Below are 15,890 nucleotides of genomic sequence, written 5' to 3' on the forward strand. Positions count from 1 at the left end.
TACTATATACACTTCATTTGTCCTACCTACTTGTCACAAAGTGAAATATGTGACTTGGCTGTAGCAATTGTACAGAACATTATATTATGCATTTGATGTGGTGGTTTTCCCTCTAGTTTTTTTTTCCCCCCATGTATTCTTTATAGGTTTATACCTGAGCACTTCTTCTAGTTTTTATTATATACTTTATTTCTTTATTTTTATGTTTATTGCATGTATCACTAAGATGGCTCAAATCTGGTTTTGAAATAAGAAAGGTCTACAAATAAAGAAATTTTGGGTCTACACAGAAATGATATGCTAGATATTTTGTTTTCAATCATAAAGAGAGCCACCCACATCTTGAACTCATTGTACTAATAAGTGGGAACTCGAAACAATTTTCACAGGAATATCTACACCTGCAGGCACTGGAAACTGTGACTAGTCCTTCACGAGGACCGCCATAGTGCTAGGCCTACACTTGCAACCCTTTTTCCTCTTCTTCTCCTTCCCCTTTCATTTGTTATGCTGCTGGTCTTTCTCACACTTATTAAGGCCTTCGTGTGGTTCTTAAAGACCCCCTTCTCAAGCATATCTCTGAGCATATCTGCCTCCTGATTTCAAAAATAAATCCTCAAATGCTCTTTTTAGTGTACAGGAAAAAGGCCAATGCTTACTCATCTTTCTATCCTTAGAACCTAGCATTGGCCTGGAAAATAATAAGCAGCTGGTGAACATTTGTTGAAAGAACTGAATTACATTAAATAAACTAATGCATATAAGGCATTAGTTGGGCCCTTGGACAAAGTACACAATAAATGTTTATTTCTCAATCACTTTCCCTTCACACCTGGCCTGAAGCTACCTTTCCCACCTTATCCCCACTGCCATGGCTTAAAGCATCACTAACTCTTGTAATTTCATGCACATAACGTTCATTTCTGTGCCTAGGGAATTTTCATTGTGCTGTTCTTTCTTTCTTCAATGCCATTTCTTCCTTAAATGCACCATCATTGCTCAAATTTAGAGAAAATAAGACATATTCCTAGTGATGCTGGTCCAAAACTCCTATAAAACAAGTCGTGTCTTTTATATTTAAATAATTTAGATTGGCTTTTCTTCACCAAAAGAAATCAAACAACTTTTAGCAACTCTGTTAGATTTCTACAATTGCATGTTGTTTGTAACTGGCAAAGCTCCTTAAAACAAATAAAAACATACTTCCATTTATTGATGCAAGCCCTGTTTCTTTCTAGTATTCAAATTCATTAATAAAAAACTCAATGATTATTAAATTTTTGGATTTGAATGGATAGTTTTGATGCATGTATACCCAGTTGTTTAGCATTTTATTTTATCGCCCCCTACAGGAAGTCTAAAATACATTTAGTATATCGCCCCCTACAGGAATACATTTAGTATAAATGTACTATATACATTTGGTATATCGCCCCCTACAGGAAGTCTAAAATACATTTTAGAAAATTTTATAATCAAAAAAAAAGGATGAATGATTTATTTTATTTATCTCACAAAAATTCAGCCCTAGGCTATTGACAGCTGCAGTTCTCCTATCCACTTCCACATAATTTTTAAAATGTGAATGCCAGGAATGGTGCTGTTGATGTGAATATTAGGACAAGGAGCAGACGTTTCATCAGGACTAGGTGTCTCTGGCGGAGTCTGTGGAGGAATAAACAGAGATACTCGTGCAATGTTGGATATTTCTGATTTCAGATCGACCTTATCAACAGCCTGAATAGCAATGAAAAGATCTGTGCCATTTTCAAAAGTAATGTTTTCTGGTTTAAACAAAAAGACTTCCTCAGAGTTGGCTTCCTTTGGGATGAGAGCAGTAGTATTCACTTGAAGAGATTCATTGAACTTGTCTCTGAGATCAAGAATACTTGTACTTATTCGAATGATATACTTGTGAGCTAAAAAGAAAAAAGAAGAATGTGACTTTAATTCTGAAATCTTAAAGAAACTTCTTAAGCAGTAGAGCTTTAAAAAATATTTAAAAAGCTTTAAAAGTCTATGAGAAATTATATCATCACCCCATAAGGTTCCCAAATAAATGAACTGATGGTCCTATTTACAAGGGTTACTATCTCTTTTACATTCTTGTTTGTATATAATGACACAGTGATAAGCGTAAAACTGGATTGGGCATGACGTAAAGCCTTGGTCAGCATTTCTAGGCATAGTGCCCGGCAGAAAGAAGAGACTGTTTAACAACTGTTTATTGTTTTATTATTTATAGAGGCAGTTTGCACCAATGCTTCTCAAACTGTAATGTGTGTACAAATCACCCAGGGATCTGAAAATGCAGATCTGAAAACACTTTCTAACAAGTGTTCATGGTATCTACATGCTGCAGTCCACAGACCTCACTTTAAGAGAGAAAGTCTGGTAGGACCTGAGGTTCCTTCCAAAAGAGCTCTGCTCTGCAGACATCTATGCTCTATTTCCAGTTCTTCCCCAGGAGTCACTGCTACCCAGAAAATGGAGTTCGTCAAAGGACAGTTTGGCAAGATTTCAGAAACCTTTCCTGGCTGAAACCTCTTACTCCCAAAGTATACCAGTTTTTCAGGTTTTAAATCTCTCTTCTTTAAATACATTTATCCCTCATTTCAAAGGACCAGCAAGATCCCTCCTGCCTTCTGCCCCCTAAGTATCAGAACACGGCTGCCTGCCTCACCCGCTTCTGCTCTTCTACTTGGCTGGTAAACTCCTTTACAGGGTCCACACCAGGTTCAGCTTACCTGTTCCATGGTCATAATCATCCCCAGGAGCTGTCCAAGTCAGATTAATGAGACTGCCCCCGTGAATTTCCGCCTTCAGGTCGGTGATTTGGCCAGGTGGGAAGAGATCAGGTATGGGAGCATTTGGGACATCAGAAGCCACAAATGAGCCTCCCGAGGATGTTCTGCTGAAACACACTTGCTTGTGTTGAACATCATCCTTATTAATTTCAGGTCTTGGTGGATTCCATTGTATTTCATCTGCATTAAAAAAAAATACTCAAAATATGGTAAGCAACACCACTAAATGGTGATACCTCCGTCTGTTTTCTTATCAGATCATCCTCTTCCTGTTCCCCACTTCTGCTTCTTTCCTTCCACACACACAATTAATTTTAAATATTTGGAGACAAGACTGCAAATACGGTTTCATCAGAGGGAAAAGAGAAAACAGAGAATCACAGTTTTTTTTTTTTATCTCTTAGATATTTCCTGGATATTTAGTGGAATAACCTTTTGGAATTTATTTTCATGACATTTGTCCTGAAATTGCTTATTTTCCCATCTTTTTGCCCATCCTGATCTTGTCTTTCCACAAGGTCAGTTTAAATACTACATCTTTTTTTTCCTTCCTTCCTTCCTTCCTTCCTTCCTTCCTTCCTTTCTTTGTTTTTGTTTTTGAGATGGAGTTTCGCTCTTGTCATCCAGGCTGGTGTGGCGCGATCTTGGCTCACTACAACCTCCGCCTCCTGGGTTCAGGTGATTCTCCTGCCTCAGCCTCCCGAGTAGCTGGGATTACAGGCATGTGCCACCACACCGAGCTAATTTTTGTATTTTTAGTAGAGATGGGGTTTCACCATGTTGGCCAGCCTGGTCTCGCACTCCTAACCTCAGGTGATCCACCTGCCTCAGCCTCCCAAAGTGCTGGGATTACAGGAGTGAGCCACTGTGCCGGGCCTAAAGACTAACTCTGTTTTAAACCTCAGACTGCCTGAAGAAATGTATTCCTCCTAAATAATAGTGTGAGTTTCATTATCTTTCCTATTTATTTGGCAACTAATCAACTGGACCTTCAAGAATGCCTTGATTGTTTATGCATATTTCTTTCACTTTCTCGATGTTTGTATTTCATTTTTCTTATTAAATTTCAGTTTTTAATGAAATGTTTTATGTTAGGGTTCCAAAATTTTGTGCTTTTGAAAGACTTCTCATTTTCTCAGTGAATGCATGGGAATCTAGTTCTTGTAGTGATCCCAATTTCATTCACATTCTTGTTGAAGACATGTATAAAAGTAATCCTGGAATTTAAAAAATACCCTGGTCTGTTCAATCTGCAGAGTTCTCAGGTTCTCTTTTCTTCAATAAAAATATCTCATAAGATCCTAACATGGCATTACTTAGAATTTGTTTTCTCATAAACTCTACCTCTTTATAGAATTTTTATCTGTTAAAGACCGTTTAATCTTCATAGCCATTAATCTGGTCTTGGCAAAGATGAAGTGAATGCTCTAGCAGGTTCAGGGTTCATGTTGAAAGCACCGGTAGAGACTGCCATTAAGGCTTATCGAGGGATAGAGGGAAGAACATGGCCTTCTACTGTTATGCCAGGCACTAACACTATTAGTTATATGAACCCATAAGCTCTCTAGCTTCTGTTTCCCCATCTTTAAAAAGGGATACTTGGCCGGGCGCGGTGGCTCACGCCTGTAATCCCAGCACTTTGGGAGGCCAAGGCGGGCGGATCACGAGGTCAGGAGATCGAGACCATCCTGGCTAACATGGTGAAACCCCGTCTCTACTAAAAATACAAAAAATTAGCCGGGCGTGGTGGCGGGCGCCTGTAGTCCCAGCTACTCGGGAGGCTGAGGCAGGAGAATGGCGTGAATCCGGGAGGCGGAGCTTGCAGTGAGCTGAGATTGCGCCACTGCACTCCAGCCTGGGCGACAGAGCCAGACTCCGTCTCAAAAAAAAATAAAATAAAAAAAAAAAAATAAAAAGGGATACTTACAAGAATGAAATATATTACTGTAAGTAAAATGCTGCGATAAGGCTAGACTTAGCCACTAAACCAGTCCTCTTCTGCCTCCTTCCCCTAACTCAAAAAGCAGTGGCATGGGCTGGGCACGGTGGCTCACGCCTGTAATCCCAGCACTTTGGGAGGCCGAGGCGGGCAGATCACAAGGTCAAGAGATCGAGACCATCCTGGCCAACATGGTGAAACCCTGTCTCTACTAAAAATACAAAACTTAGCTGGGCATGGTGGCACGTGCCTGTAGTCCCAGCTACTCCGGAGGCTGAGGCAGGAGAATCACTTGAACCCGGGAGGTGGAGGTTGCAGTGAGCTGAGATTGCGCCACTGCACTCCAGACTGGTGACAGAGCAAGACTGTCTAAAAAAAAAAAGAAATGCAGTGGCATCTTTTAAAACATTTCCCTCTATTATCACCTTTGCATGAGGGACACCATGTGTCTCTGAATCCTCTCTTCACTAAGCACACACCCAAGTAAAGATGACAGTGGGAAGGTTCTCAAAGGAGCTCTTCTCCTTCCCGCCCACCAACCTCAGGAAAAAGCCTGCCCAGGACAGGGTGGAGATTGATGGAAAACTAGTCCTGGAACCCATTGGGACACAAACTTGGTCTCAATTCCTTCTCTAGTCCAGGGCAAGTGTTTGTAACCAAAAGTGGTATGGGACTGTCTGTTTCATGGACATAATTTTCCCACCTGCTTACACGTGGGCTCAGTGTGCTGACCCGCATGAAATTCATCTACTGTGCTCCCTGGCCTGAGCAGGAGGAGAAAAGAGGAAAGACAGACAGTGGACTTGGATAATGATATTGATGTAGATAACAAACCCTAAATTATTACTTTTTTATTTTGTGGAACAGATTCATTAGGATAAATTAGAAATGCTTCAATGGAAAGAACTTCATTAGAAGTGTTTTTAAAATAATGATAAAACCTTTATTAAGCACTATTTACCAGGAACAGTTTGTTAGATGTGTTTAGTTATTTATTCTGTGTGACCATCCTATGAGGTAGCTGCCATTATTATCCTTATTTTACAACAGAGGAGAGTGAAGTACAAAAAGATTACACAAAATACTGTATTTGATAGAGGCCTGGGCTTTGAAGTAAGGCAGTCAAAAGCTATGTTCTATCCAGTGATTTTCAGCTGGAGGCTAGTTTGCCCCCCTAAGGGATAGTGGACCACATATGGAGACATTTTTGATTGCCATGACTAGGGAATTGCTATTGACAAATAATGGATAGAGGTTAAGGATGCTGCTAAACATGCCACAATGTGCAGGATAGCCCTCCACAACAAAGGATTGTCTGGCTCAAAATCTTAATAGTGCCAAGGTTGAGAAACCCTGATTTAATCATGCACCATTCTGCCCCACAGGCTTAATAGTTTCCTCTTGAAACCAATGCTTTTGCACAAGCCAGGTGTGTTATTACAAATTACTTACCATTCTCAATCCAGCCAGGTATGTACAGTGCTCCACTCTGCTGGGGTATCACTCTCTGTCTGGCTGCGTTAACTCCTCCCAGAGCCCGCACTTTTACACTGTATCTACCATTCGTGTCATAAGTTGTGAAATACCTTGAGTAGACACCGTCATCCTTAGTAGCATCAGCACCTTGATAAAGAATGAAGGAATTAATAAATATCCTAAAGGTAACGGGGAGGGTATTTGTATATTTCCAACTCACATGTAGGCTATGAATTTTCAAAGCAACAAGAAATTCAGCATTAGCTCCAAGAGACCTTAAGATTTTGGTGTGTTGAGGGTAAGGCTTACTTCTTTTATCACTGTGTGTGGTTTTATGTATACATTCTGTCTTCTTGAATTGTTGACTTTCTTTTTGAAATCTAAGATGGTATCGCTTCTGTGTTACACCCAATGTAGCACAAGGTAACTACTCAATAAGTAGCTGTTGAACTAAATTAAACTGCTATATGCAACTGTGGAAGAAAAAAATGTTGTATGATTATTTAATAAAATTCATGACTTCTCCCCAGGATAGATTTAGGTGGGAAATTCATTCACAGGATTCATTCTATTAAGGTTACTTGCTTCACAGTAAGCAGACATGTTTTGTTTTTTTTTTTTTAAACTGTAGAATTCTCTTTCTCTCTCTCCCTGATAGACTTCTTAAAGACAAGAATAATGGGCAGAATTTTCACTTTTGGGGCAAGCTAATATAGAGTCTGCATAGATACAGGAATCATATAGGACTGTGCTTGAATCTATCTCTGCTGCTTTCTAAATGTGAAAGCCTCAGTGAAGATATTATAAAAACAAAGGTTATATATGTCTTTGTATATATGTATTTGTGTATACACACACACTCATATGTGTGTATGTATGTATGTGTATATACAAAGCACCTAACACAATATTGTTATTAATTTTCCTCTTTTCCTTTTTTGGGGGTTGTGGAATACCCTACGGCAACTCCCCAGAGACTGAATCTATTGAGCTTGAGCTGTTAATGTGTTTTGGGCCTTGCAGAAGCCTTCATGTTTTCCAGCATTTTGAAATGTAGGAATTGTGGGGAAATGGAGAACTCTCCCAACCAGATCTCAGTGCTGTGCTGCCTTGCCTGTCTAACTGCCCTCACCAGACCATGCGCTCTTGGCATTCCCTGGTTGCTTCTTGGAAAAAGAAATAAATATATTCCAATTTCTTGGGTTATTACCTGCTCCATTATCCAGTAGTTCCAAGGTAACTGTTTTTCCATTCACTGATTCAATCAGGGCTGTGACACTGGCCCTGAGAATTGGGGAGGCTCCTTGGCGAATATTTGCATAAATTATCAGAGGGCTGGGGAATTTGCTGGTGTCCTTGTTCGTTTTGGAAGTCACTGTAATTGGAGGCAGGGTAGCATTGGACGCACGGGACGTGACAGTCAGAGTCAAGGTTTGTGAGCTTGCTTGCAGACTGTATTTCCAAATGCCAACCTGACCAAAACACATGTAAACATTTCCAATGAATAACTTCAGGTGACACAGACCTGATTTCAATGTCACGTACAGGAAAAGCCTCTGATACAAGCATGTTGGAAGCATATCTAAGAAGAGGTGTGCATGTTTGATACTCTGTCAGCCACGGGGAGCTTCAGTGTGTTTGAACTAACTATATCATTCCCATTGTCAAGAAAATTCCACGGCGGGTGGGAGGGGGATGGTGAGGTCTGAAAGCTATATGCTTATTGTTGCCTTGGTTTTATAAGAGACAAGTCTCTGAGATAAAGGAAATAACTTTTATGATCCCAAAATGTCGAGGATCATTTTGCATCTTGATTACTATGTAATTTGAAGGTTCTCCATTTAGTACCTGGACAAAATATCACCTATTTCCTTTGTCTTTACTTGCTGGCATACTGAGTGATTTTCATTGGATGGAGATTTTTTTTCCTCGTTCTCTCTTTGATTCAATACTGACTCTCCTTTTAGCAACCACCAACATTTAAAATGCTACAATTATTCTGTAAAAACTTTATTTTATCTTGTTGAATTATGAGAAAGAAAAAAAGCTGACTCCATACCTTAGCAATGCCTTGGATTTGGAGGTAGGCCATTTTGGTGTTTTTGTCCACTACAAAGCCACCTTGCTTCTGTCCACTGGGATCCCAGAGAAGGATTTGGGGAGGCTGCGTTGTCCAGGTGATAAGAAACAAAGTGTCCTTTCCCACGGTGCTGTCCACGATCACTGTGCCATTCATCCACTGGCTGTTCTGGAGGGTTAATCCCTTACTCTCAAGCTGTTAAGAAAAACAGCTCTTACTTTCTGGAGAATACAGCTCCCATCACATGGTCTTTTCCCTTCTGCCCCTGTCTCCCCAGTGCCCCATTAAAAAGACTTCAGTGATGCCTGAATCCTTGATTTGGTGTTAGGAGCAATTATGATGCAGTTCTAAGTTACCTTTCTAGCCTTAGCTTCCACAATTTTCCTTCCTCCACCCAAACAAGACCACTCCCCAAAAGGTCCTTGTGAATCCCTGAGTCTTTGACTTTATTATCATACTCTTTACTTTTCCTAGAAGGCTTTACATTTGTCGTCTCCATTTATCTAAGCCTTCTTAGTCTTCTCTGTTTGTCTAAGCCTTACCCATCCTTCAAAATTCAAATATTACTTTCTCCATGAAGGTTTCTCTGCTGTCCATCTCATTTACCAGTTGTAAAAAATCTCCCCTTCCTCTGATCTCCTATAGGATTTTATTTCTATCAATCCTTCGACATTCATCATATTGTGCTTCACCCTATATTTATTGGTATATGCAGCTCATCTTATTTATTAGACTATGAACCCTTAAGGGGACTCACTGTGACTTATTTTTTACCCATGCATGGATTGTCTGAATTACCTAATTGCTAAGTCAGGTAGTATTGCAGGCCCTGTGGAGATAAATGACATAAGCCAAGGCCAGCTTGTTTGGAATAGAATGAGGGAGCTGCAGAGTGGGAGTGAGGTAAGGAAGGATTAACAAGGCTTTTTTAGAAAATGTGATTTTGAGGATTATCTCCTAGGTAGTTATTGTCTCAAAGTTAGCACCTATTAGAAGACAGAGTGGGCTGGTCATGGAGGCAGATTTCCTAGTTCCACAAGTAGATTACAAGCTGGCATGTGGAGAAAGCGAAGGGCTATTAGATCTGGTTCTTGTGGCACACTGGTGAATGAGTCTTGCTCATTTCTCCATCTCTCCCTCTCTCTCTGTTAGGTTTCTTAAATACAAAAATCATAGGCAGAAATTTCCTAAATGTGAACTTGTCCTTTTATCACTTTAATTACTTTTCTAGGAGACATTCCTCCCTTTTCCAAAGCAGGCCCTTGCATTTAATTTTCTAAATCTGAACCAGAATAACCCAGATGGGTATAATTGCTGTCTTCCTAGATTGAATAAATGCTGCATTGGTAAGCCAGAAAGCCTATGGTTTCAAAATCTCTCATTATTAGGCTTTGACATTACAGTTTTCCTTTACCTTTATCTGAACTTTCATCATAAAAATTATAATTCACACCAGTGTGAATGCTGATTGTTCACTCTCTCTAGTTTAAAAATTAATGTGAATAATTTCTGCAATTACTAAAAAAGAGCATTGAAAAAATACATTTTTTCTTTTTTCTTAATAGTTTCAAGACTTTTAAAAGGCAATTTGGTTTTCTTGAAATTTTAGAACCAGATGGGCCATTGGAAGTTTTCTGTCTATACCTGGTGGAGAAATGAAGGTCCACAGAGGTGAAGATCTTTGCCTAGGTCACATAGTTAATGGCAGACCTAGGACCAAGATCCAGGGGTCTGGACTCACACCACTGGCTTTTTACAGTACAAAGCACTTTCTGTCCATTATATGTAAATCTTGGCAAACAACAGAAATTTGATGTAATGGAAAAATAAAGCAAGTAATCCCTGGACACTTGTCCCAGAAAATTTGTAATTGAGATGATCTACTCTGAAGAAAATTCTGAGCCAATTATATTGCTCTAGTTGCTTGTTCAGAGATGTTAAAAAAGAATTCTTGGACATATGACATTTTATCTGCTGATTTCTGTGAGGAAGTCACTTGGTATTGCTTCCAAACAAGTAGACACTAATTGCCTTGTTTAAATGAGTAGTGTTGCATTTTAGGAATAATGTTTAATATCAAGCTGGACCTTCTATTTTCATTTTAATTCAGTACCAGAAGAGTGGAAAACTTAAAACTTTTAGCCATTAAATTGTCCATCTTGGCTATGATTATGTGTAAATATGAAAAACCAAAGATTAAGAACTCCAACCTGGATGGAGCGCTGAGAGACAGCTCCATTTCCTGATGAAAGGGCCCCAAAAGCATCAATGAGGCCATTGTTCTGAACTTGATCTGAAGCATATGTCTGTAAACCTCCTAAAATGCAATTACATTTTCAGAAATTATTTTCCAGAAAGCAACTATTTGCAACATTTTAGCTGTTGTTTAGAGAGCATACAATATAAATATCCCTTTGTGTTATTAAAGTATAAATAGATCAACATCAAATAGGTGCCTACATTAACTCAGAATTTGATACTGTTTTTTTAACTTATTATTTTTTTCTAAGACAGGCTCTCACTCTGTTGCCCAGGGTGGAGTACAGTGGCACGATCCTGGCTCACTGCAACCTCCACCTTCCAGGCTCAAGCGATCTTCCTACCTCAGCTCCCAAGTAGCTGGGATTACAGGCATATGCCAACATGTCTAATTTTTGTATTTTTTTTTTTTTTTTTTTTTTTAGAGATGGGTTTTGCCATGTTGCTCAGGCTGGTCTTGAACTCCTGGGCTCAATCAATCCACCTGCCTTGGCCTCCTAAAATTCTGGGATTACAGGAGTGAGCCACCACACCCAGCCACTAATTTTTAAATCTTAGTAAATAATAGCTTCAGCAACATCTCAGTCACCTGGCTACTTCAACTATCTGCAAAGCAGCCATGAATCTCTGATATGATTTTATATTAATTTATGATATAAATTGATGTCATAAAATCTACATATTAAAGGTCCTGCACTTTTACATGAGAGAAGTCATTAAGCAGTACTCCAGGACTATCGATTTACTCTTATTTGAAACATAATTCCAACAAACGTGGCTTTAGAGTTTTCTTCTAAATGAGGAAAGGCACATATGTGACAGCAGCAAGAAATAACAGTGGACAAAGGGACAGTTACAGAATAGTATATTGTAAAAACAGGATTTTACACCAGGCCAGGCAGTCCTGGGCTATTTAGAACAGGTGTCACTAAGTTAGTTGATGTGAAAGCACTTTTTAACTATTATAATTCCATCTGAACTTAAGGAAATAATTTCAGTAAGGCTGTTGATGCCCCACCCACATCCCCTTACCCAGCCAAGTGCATCTCTTCCCAGCTGCTCTAGGCATTGGCTTATAGCTGCCTACCTCTTCCAGGGAATTATCTTACCAAAAGGGGCAACCCGACCTAGAGAAATAACATGCCCCTCTCCTCTGCCCTGTTCTGACAGTCCACAGCCAAAGACTGATAGACACAATGGTGCAAAAGGCCACCCTCCTGTCTCAAGGTGAGACAAGTCTGTGATGTACTTTCCATTCCAGAGTCCCCTGTGGGCACAGCTAGACTCCGACTAGGTCTGCATCAGTGCTTAGCTCCTTCCCCGGCTCTATCCTTTCCTCCTTCTTTTTCTCCTAAGAGCTCTCTCTCCTATAAATTGCATGGACCCAAATCCCTGTCTCAGGCTCTGCTTCTAAGAAACCCAGCCTAGGACAGGTAGTATTAGGAATAAACAGCTCTGGCATTTTAGTGGCCTCAGAAGGCAACTCAGTATAATAATTGAGATCCACAATATTATCCCTAAGTTAAAAAAGAAAAATATGTGTTCACCTACTCTGCTAAAGAAGCTGGTGACATATGGAATCTATTTTTACCATCTGTCTGTGTATGGGAGTTAGACACACAATACATGAAGGTTTTATGGAGAAACTGCATTGTATTCCATTTTGGGAGTGATCTTTTGCCTTGTTTAACATGCCCTTTGCGCTTCCCTGCTACTTCTCCTGTTTCTTGAATGCTTCTTCTCCAGGTAAAGTTAAAGCCTCCCTTATTTGTGCTTTATTGTACTTTCTGTTGCTAATATAGCACTTGTGCCATGGTGTTATGTAGTTAGTGGCTTGTCATCTGTCTCCCCTAGGTCTCTTGGCCAGCTGCCACTGGAAAGGAGTGGTTCCTGGCCCAGGAAGAAGGTCCTGAGTCCTCACTAGAGTGCTGTGCTAGTTCCATCTTCTCCAGGCTGCCTTAGTCCTAGACACAAAGCTTTAAAATAAATGGGCAGAGTCCATTCAAACAGTCATTCAGGGGTAAGGGTGGCTAGTTAGCCAATTAGGTTATCCTATCTCTCTCCATCCCATCTTTCCCCCACTCCCCAGTTCACTGGAGCTCACAGTCCAGTAGGAGAGACAATACCGGGGGTCTCAGCAAATCATCCCTCACCTGTCATTTTGGACAGCTCCTCTAGTTCTTGAGCTGCAGAGGGCCCCAAAGCGACTGTGTGGATGATGGCACCACTTTGTTTGACCTCGTTAAAGCACCCACTTATAGTGTTGTCTTCCCCATCCGTCAGCAGCACGATTTCAGATCCATCGGTTGGATATTTCTTCCTAATCACCTAAGGACAGAATTTAGGGCACAAGTTATCACACTTAGGGTGGCCAAAGTGTTTATGAAAATTCTGCTTACAGGAAAGGAGAAAAGAAATTCTAGAGGGAATAACCAAAATTGTCTGGGAATGACCAAATATCTGTCTGTCTTGAAATGATACAATCTTAACCCAGCAGCATTCATGGAACTTGACCGCTGTCTTTCCCCTTGGCTAGTCTGCTGCAGAGAGGGATGGTGTGGGATGCAGGGCAACTCTAGGGGTGGACAGCACTGGGGAAACAGCAAAGAAGGTGTTCCTAGTTTTCTTCATGTGGTCTCTCCTTGATAGGCTTTCAGAGCTTCCAATATGCCTTCAGAAACCATCTCATTTAACAGGGATTATATTGGGGGGATATTAGACCCAGGGCAGACTTTAACTTGCATGATATTCACCAGTCTGACAATACCAGCTATTTATGGCTGGCATTGGTTCTGATTGGTCATTACCTAGGTCACATGAGTTGTCAATATTTTTAACAGCCTTTCTGATTAAAGCAAAACATTTCGTTTCTGTTAATCCTCAGTTCCTAGTTGTTCTGTGACACCTATGTCTCAACTATTCCTGGTATATTTGGATTATTTATTTATTTTTTTACATGGTATAGAGAGGATACTCCTTCTGCCAATGTTGAATAAGATTAGGACGGGAGGAAAATTAGATAAAAGAATAATGCTATCTATTTAAGAAGAGAAAGCAAGAGTCCACGCTTCCCCTAAACAGAGTGGAAGGAGAGACCCAGAATTAGGGGAAACAAGAAATCAAGCCTAAGCATCTCTCTGGCCTAGAATCTCAGATAAGAAGGCATCTTCCAAAGGCCTAGAATCTCAGAAAAGAAGGCGTCCTCTGAAGGTGGAAGGGAAAGCTGAGGGCAGAGGAGGCTTCCACCTCACTCACTGTTTCAGCTATTAGAGGAGGCTACCTTGACTCCCTAGAAAAGAACAGAACAGTGACTGTTGCTGTTGCTGTGTCAAAGAGCCCAGAGCCCAGAAGCCTGTCAGCTGTGATCACGGTCTTGGCCTTACTAAGCTGCAGGCCAGAGAAGCCCAATTTGGATTTTCTTGTCATACTCCCCATAACTGCTGTGTGTCATGGAAAACAGGCAAATGTTTCCACATATCCTAAAGAGGAGACAGAAGACAGCTGAGTTGAATGTTGGCAGCTGAGAGAAGGATAATCCTACCACAGAGGCTGAGGAGTATACAGTATGGCTAGAGGCTGGATGGAGGATAGGGTTGTGCTCAGGGCTCTGCTCCAACAGGGAGAGCCAGGGTGGTGCTGAGTCAGGGGAGGAGGACTACTGGGCCCTGAGCAAGCCAAGAGAACAAGCCAAACTCATATGGCCACAGCAGACACCACTGCAAGGAGCCCAGGGCAGACCTGATCAGGGCCTGCAGCAGGGACTAGCAGGGATCTTGAAGACAGTATAAGATCCAAGGTCCTTTGCCTCATCACCCTGAAGCCACATGAGCTTCTCCCACCCCATACCCAGACTCCACTCCAGGGGGCATCCTAAATTCCACTGGTGTACCGCACACTCTCTCTCACTCATCTGAATGGAAGATGCAGAATCAGAAGTTCTCTCTTCACCACCATGCCATCTGGCATTAGTCATCTCCCCTAGGGTCTTGCACAGCAAGGGTTTGGTACAGCACATCAGTGATTTTATTGTCTGTTTTCCTCCCTTATTTGCTCCCTTAGTCAAAGCTTGGGTGGGTGACAGGGGTAATAAAACACAGATGCATGCAGGCATCTGGAGAAGTGTTTCATAGCTGACTATGTATGCAATAGAAACCACTTTCAGGGAACTGATTTTCAAAGTGGACCAAAATGGTCAGAGAGACAGAAAGCACTTGAGGAAACGGTCAAGCCCATTGTCCACATCAAGCCATGTGAGCTGGAAACTACATATTCCTGCTGCCACATGGGAAACTGGAACAGCACTATTGGGTGTGATGTGCCCAACTAGCAGGCTTAGGGCAAACCTGCCAAAGACACTGCAAGGTTCTGAGACCTTATGCCTGCCAGCCCCTTTCAACCTCCTATTCTGTTTCATGTGGCTAAATAGTCTTCAAGTAAATATGGAATATTGCTCCTTGGTTATCTCATCCAGTTGGACCCTAGGCATGTATGGAAACACTGGAAATGGAAGTTTGTTAAGCAACATAAATTGCAAACATTCCAAACTACAATAGAAAAACACATCTCACAGTAAATGCCGATTGAAGCCCGCTGCAGATGGACGTCCCTCCTGAAGCTGCTGCAGGTAATCTTTTGGCGAGTGTGTCCCTGTCACTGCCACTGTTTATCTGTATGAGTTCACTTTGTACATGGGCAGCACTGTCAAATGTCACCATCCCAACCCAGGAGCCCAGCTCAACTGTCTGCAGCAGGAAAAGCTGGCCTGCTTGATTCAGTCGATTGAGGCGCTTACCAGTCTAAATGGAGAAGCAAAAGAAAAACAGGTTACGTTTAGATGGAAAGACTAATAACAGAAAAGGCCATAGGGAATTTGGAAGTGGCTGCCTTAATGTAGAGTAAATGACCATAAGCTTACTTGAGGCATATCCTATGCGGAAAAATTTCTTATTTATATTTAGCAGCACCTTTGGGTAGAATTTTAGGGCCAGTGTATAAATAGTAAAAGATAAAAACAGATTACATAATCATTAAAGTTGAATGCATTAGTAATAATTCTAGATAAGTTCTGTATCAGGTGATAGGGTTTGGCTCTGTGTCCTCAACCAAATCTCATCTCAAATTGTAATCCCCATAATCCTCACATGTCGAGGGAGGGACCTGGTGGGAGGTGGGAGGAACATGGGGGCGGTTTCTTCCAGGATGTTCTCGTTATAGTGAGTGAGTTCTGACGAGATCTGATGGTTTTATAAGGGGCTAAGGGGCTCTTCCCACTTTGTGCTCTCTCTCTCTCTCTCCTGCTGCCATGTAAGACATGCCTGCTTCCCCTTCC

At 41.1% G+C, this 15,890-nt stretch overlaps 1 protein-coding gene across 2 annotated transcripts in view; it reads right to left on the reverse strand.

Moving 5' to 3' along the window:
- Positions 1-768: 768 nt before the first annotated feature.
- Positions 769-15,890, reverse strand: part of CLCA1 (chloride channel accessory 1) — a 39,523-nt gene continuing 24,401 nt past the window's right edge. For both annotated transcript variants that reach the window (XM_055371503.2, XM_004026078.5), the window contains 8 exons: positions 15,130-15,357; positions 12,715-12,889; positions 10,513-10,619; positions 8,282-8,497; positions 7,433-7,694; positions 6,199-6,369; positions 2,748-2,987; positions 769-1,919 (listed from right to left, as the gene is read on the reverse strand). In XM_055371503.2, the coding sequence (XP_055227478.2) occupies positions 1,528-1,919; positions 2,748-2,987; positions 6,199-6,369; positions 7,433-7,694; positions 8,282-8,497; positions 10,513-10,619; positions 12,715-12,889; positions 15,130-15,357 (1,791 nt within the window). In that variant the 3' untranslated portion in view covers positions 769-1,527. The remainder of the gene's footprint in view (positions 1,920-2,747; positions 2,988-6,198; positions 6,370-7,432; positions 7,695-8,281; positions 8,498-10,512; positions 10,620-12,714; positions 12,890-15,129; positions 15,358-15,890) is intronic.

The sequence above is a fragment of the Gorilla gorilla genome, chromosome 1 (assembly GCF_029281585.2).
Source record: "Gorilla gorilla gorilla isolate KB3781 chromosome 1, NHGRI_mGorGor1-v2.1_pri, whole genome shotgun sequence".
NCBI classification, from domain to species: Eukaryota; Metazoa; Chordata; class Mammalia; order Primates; family Hominidae; genus Gorilla; species Gorilla gorilla.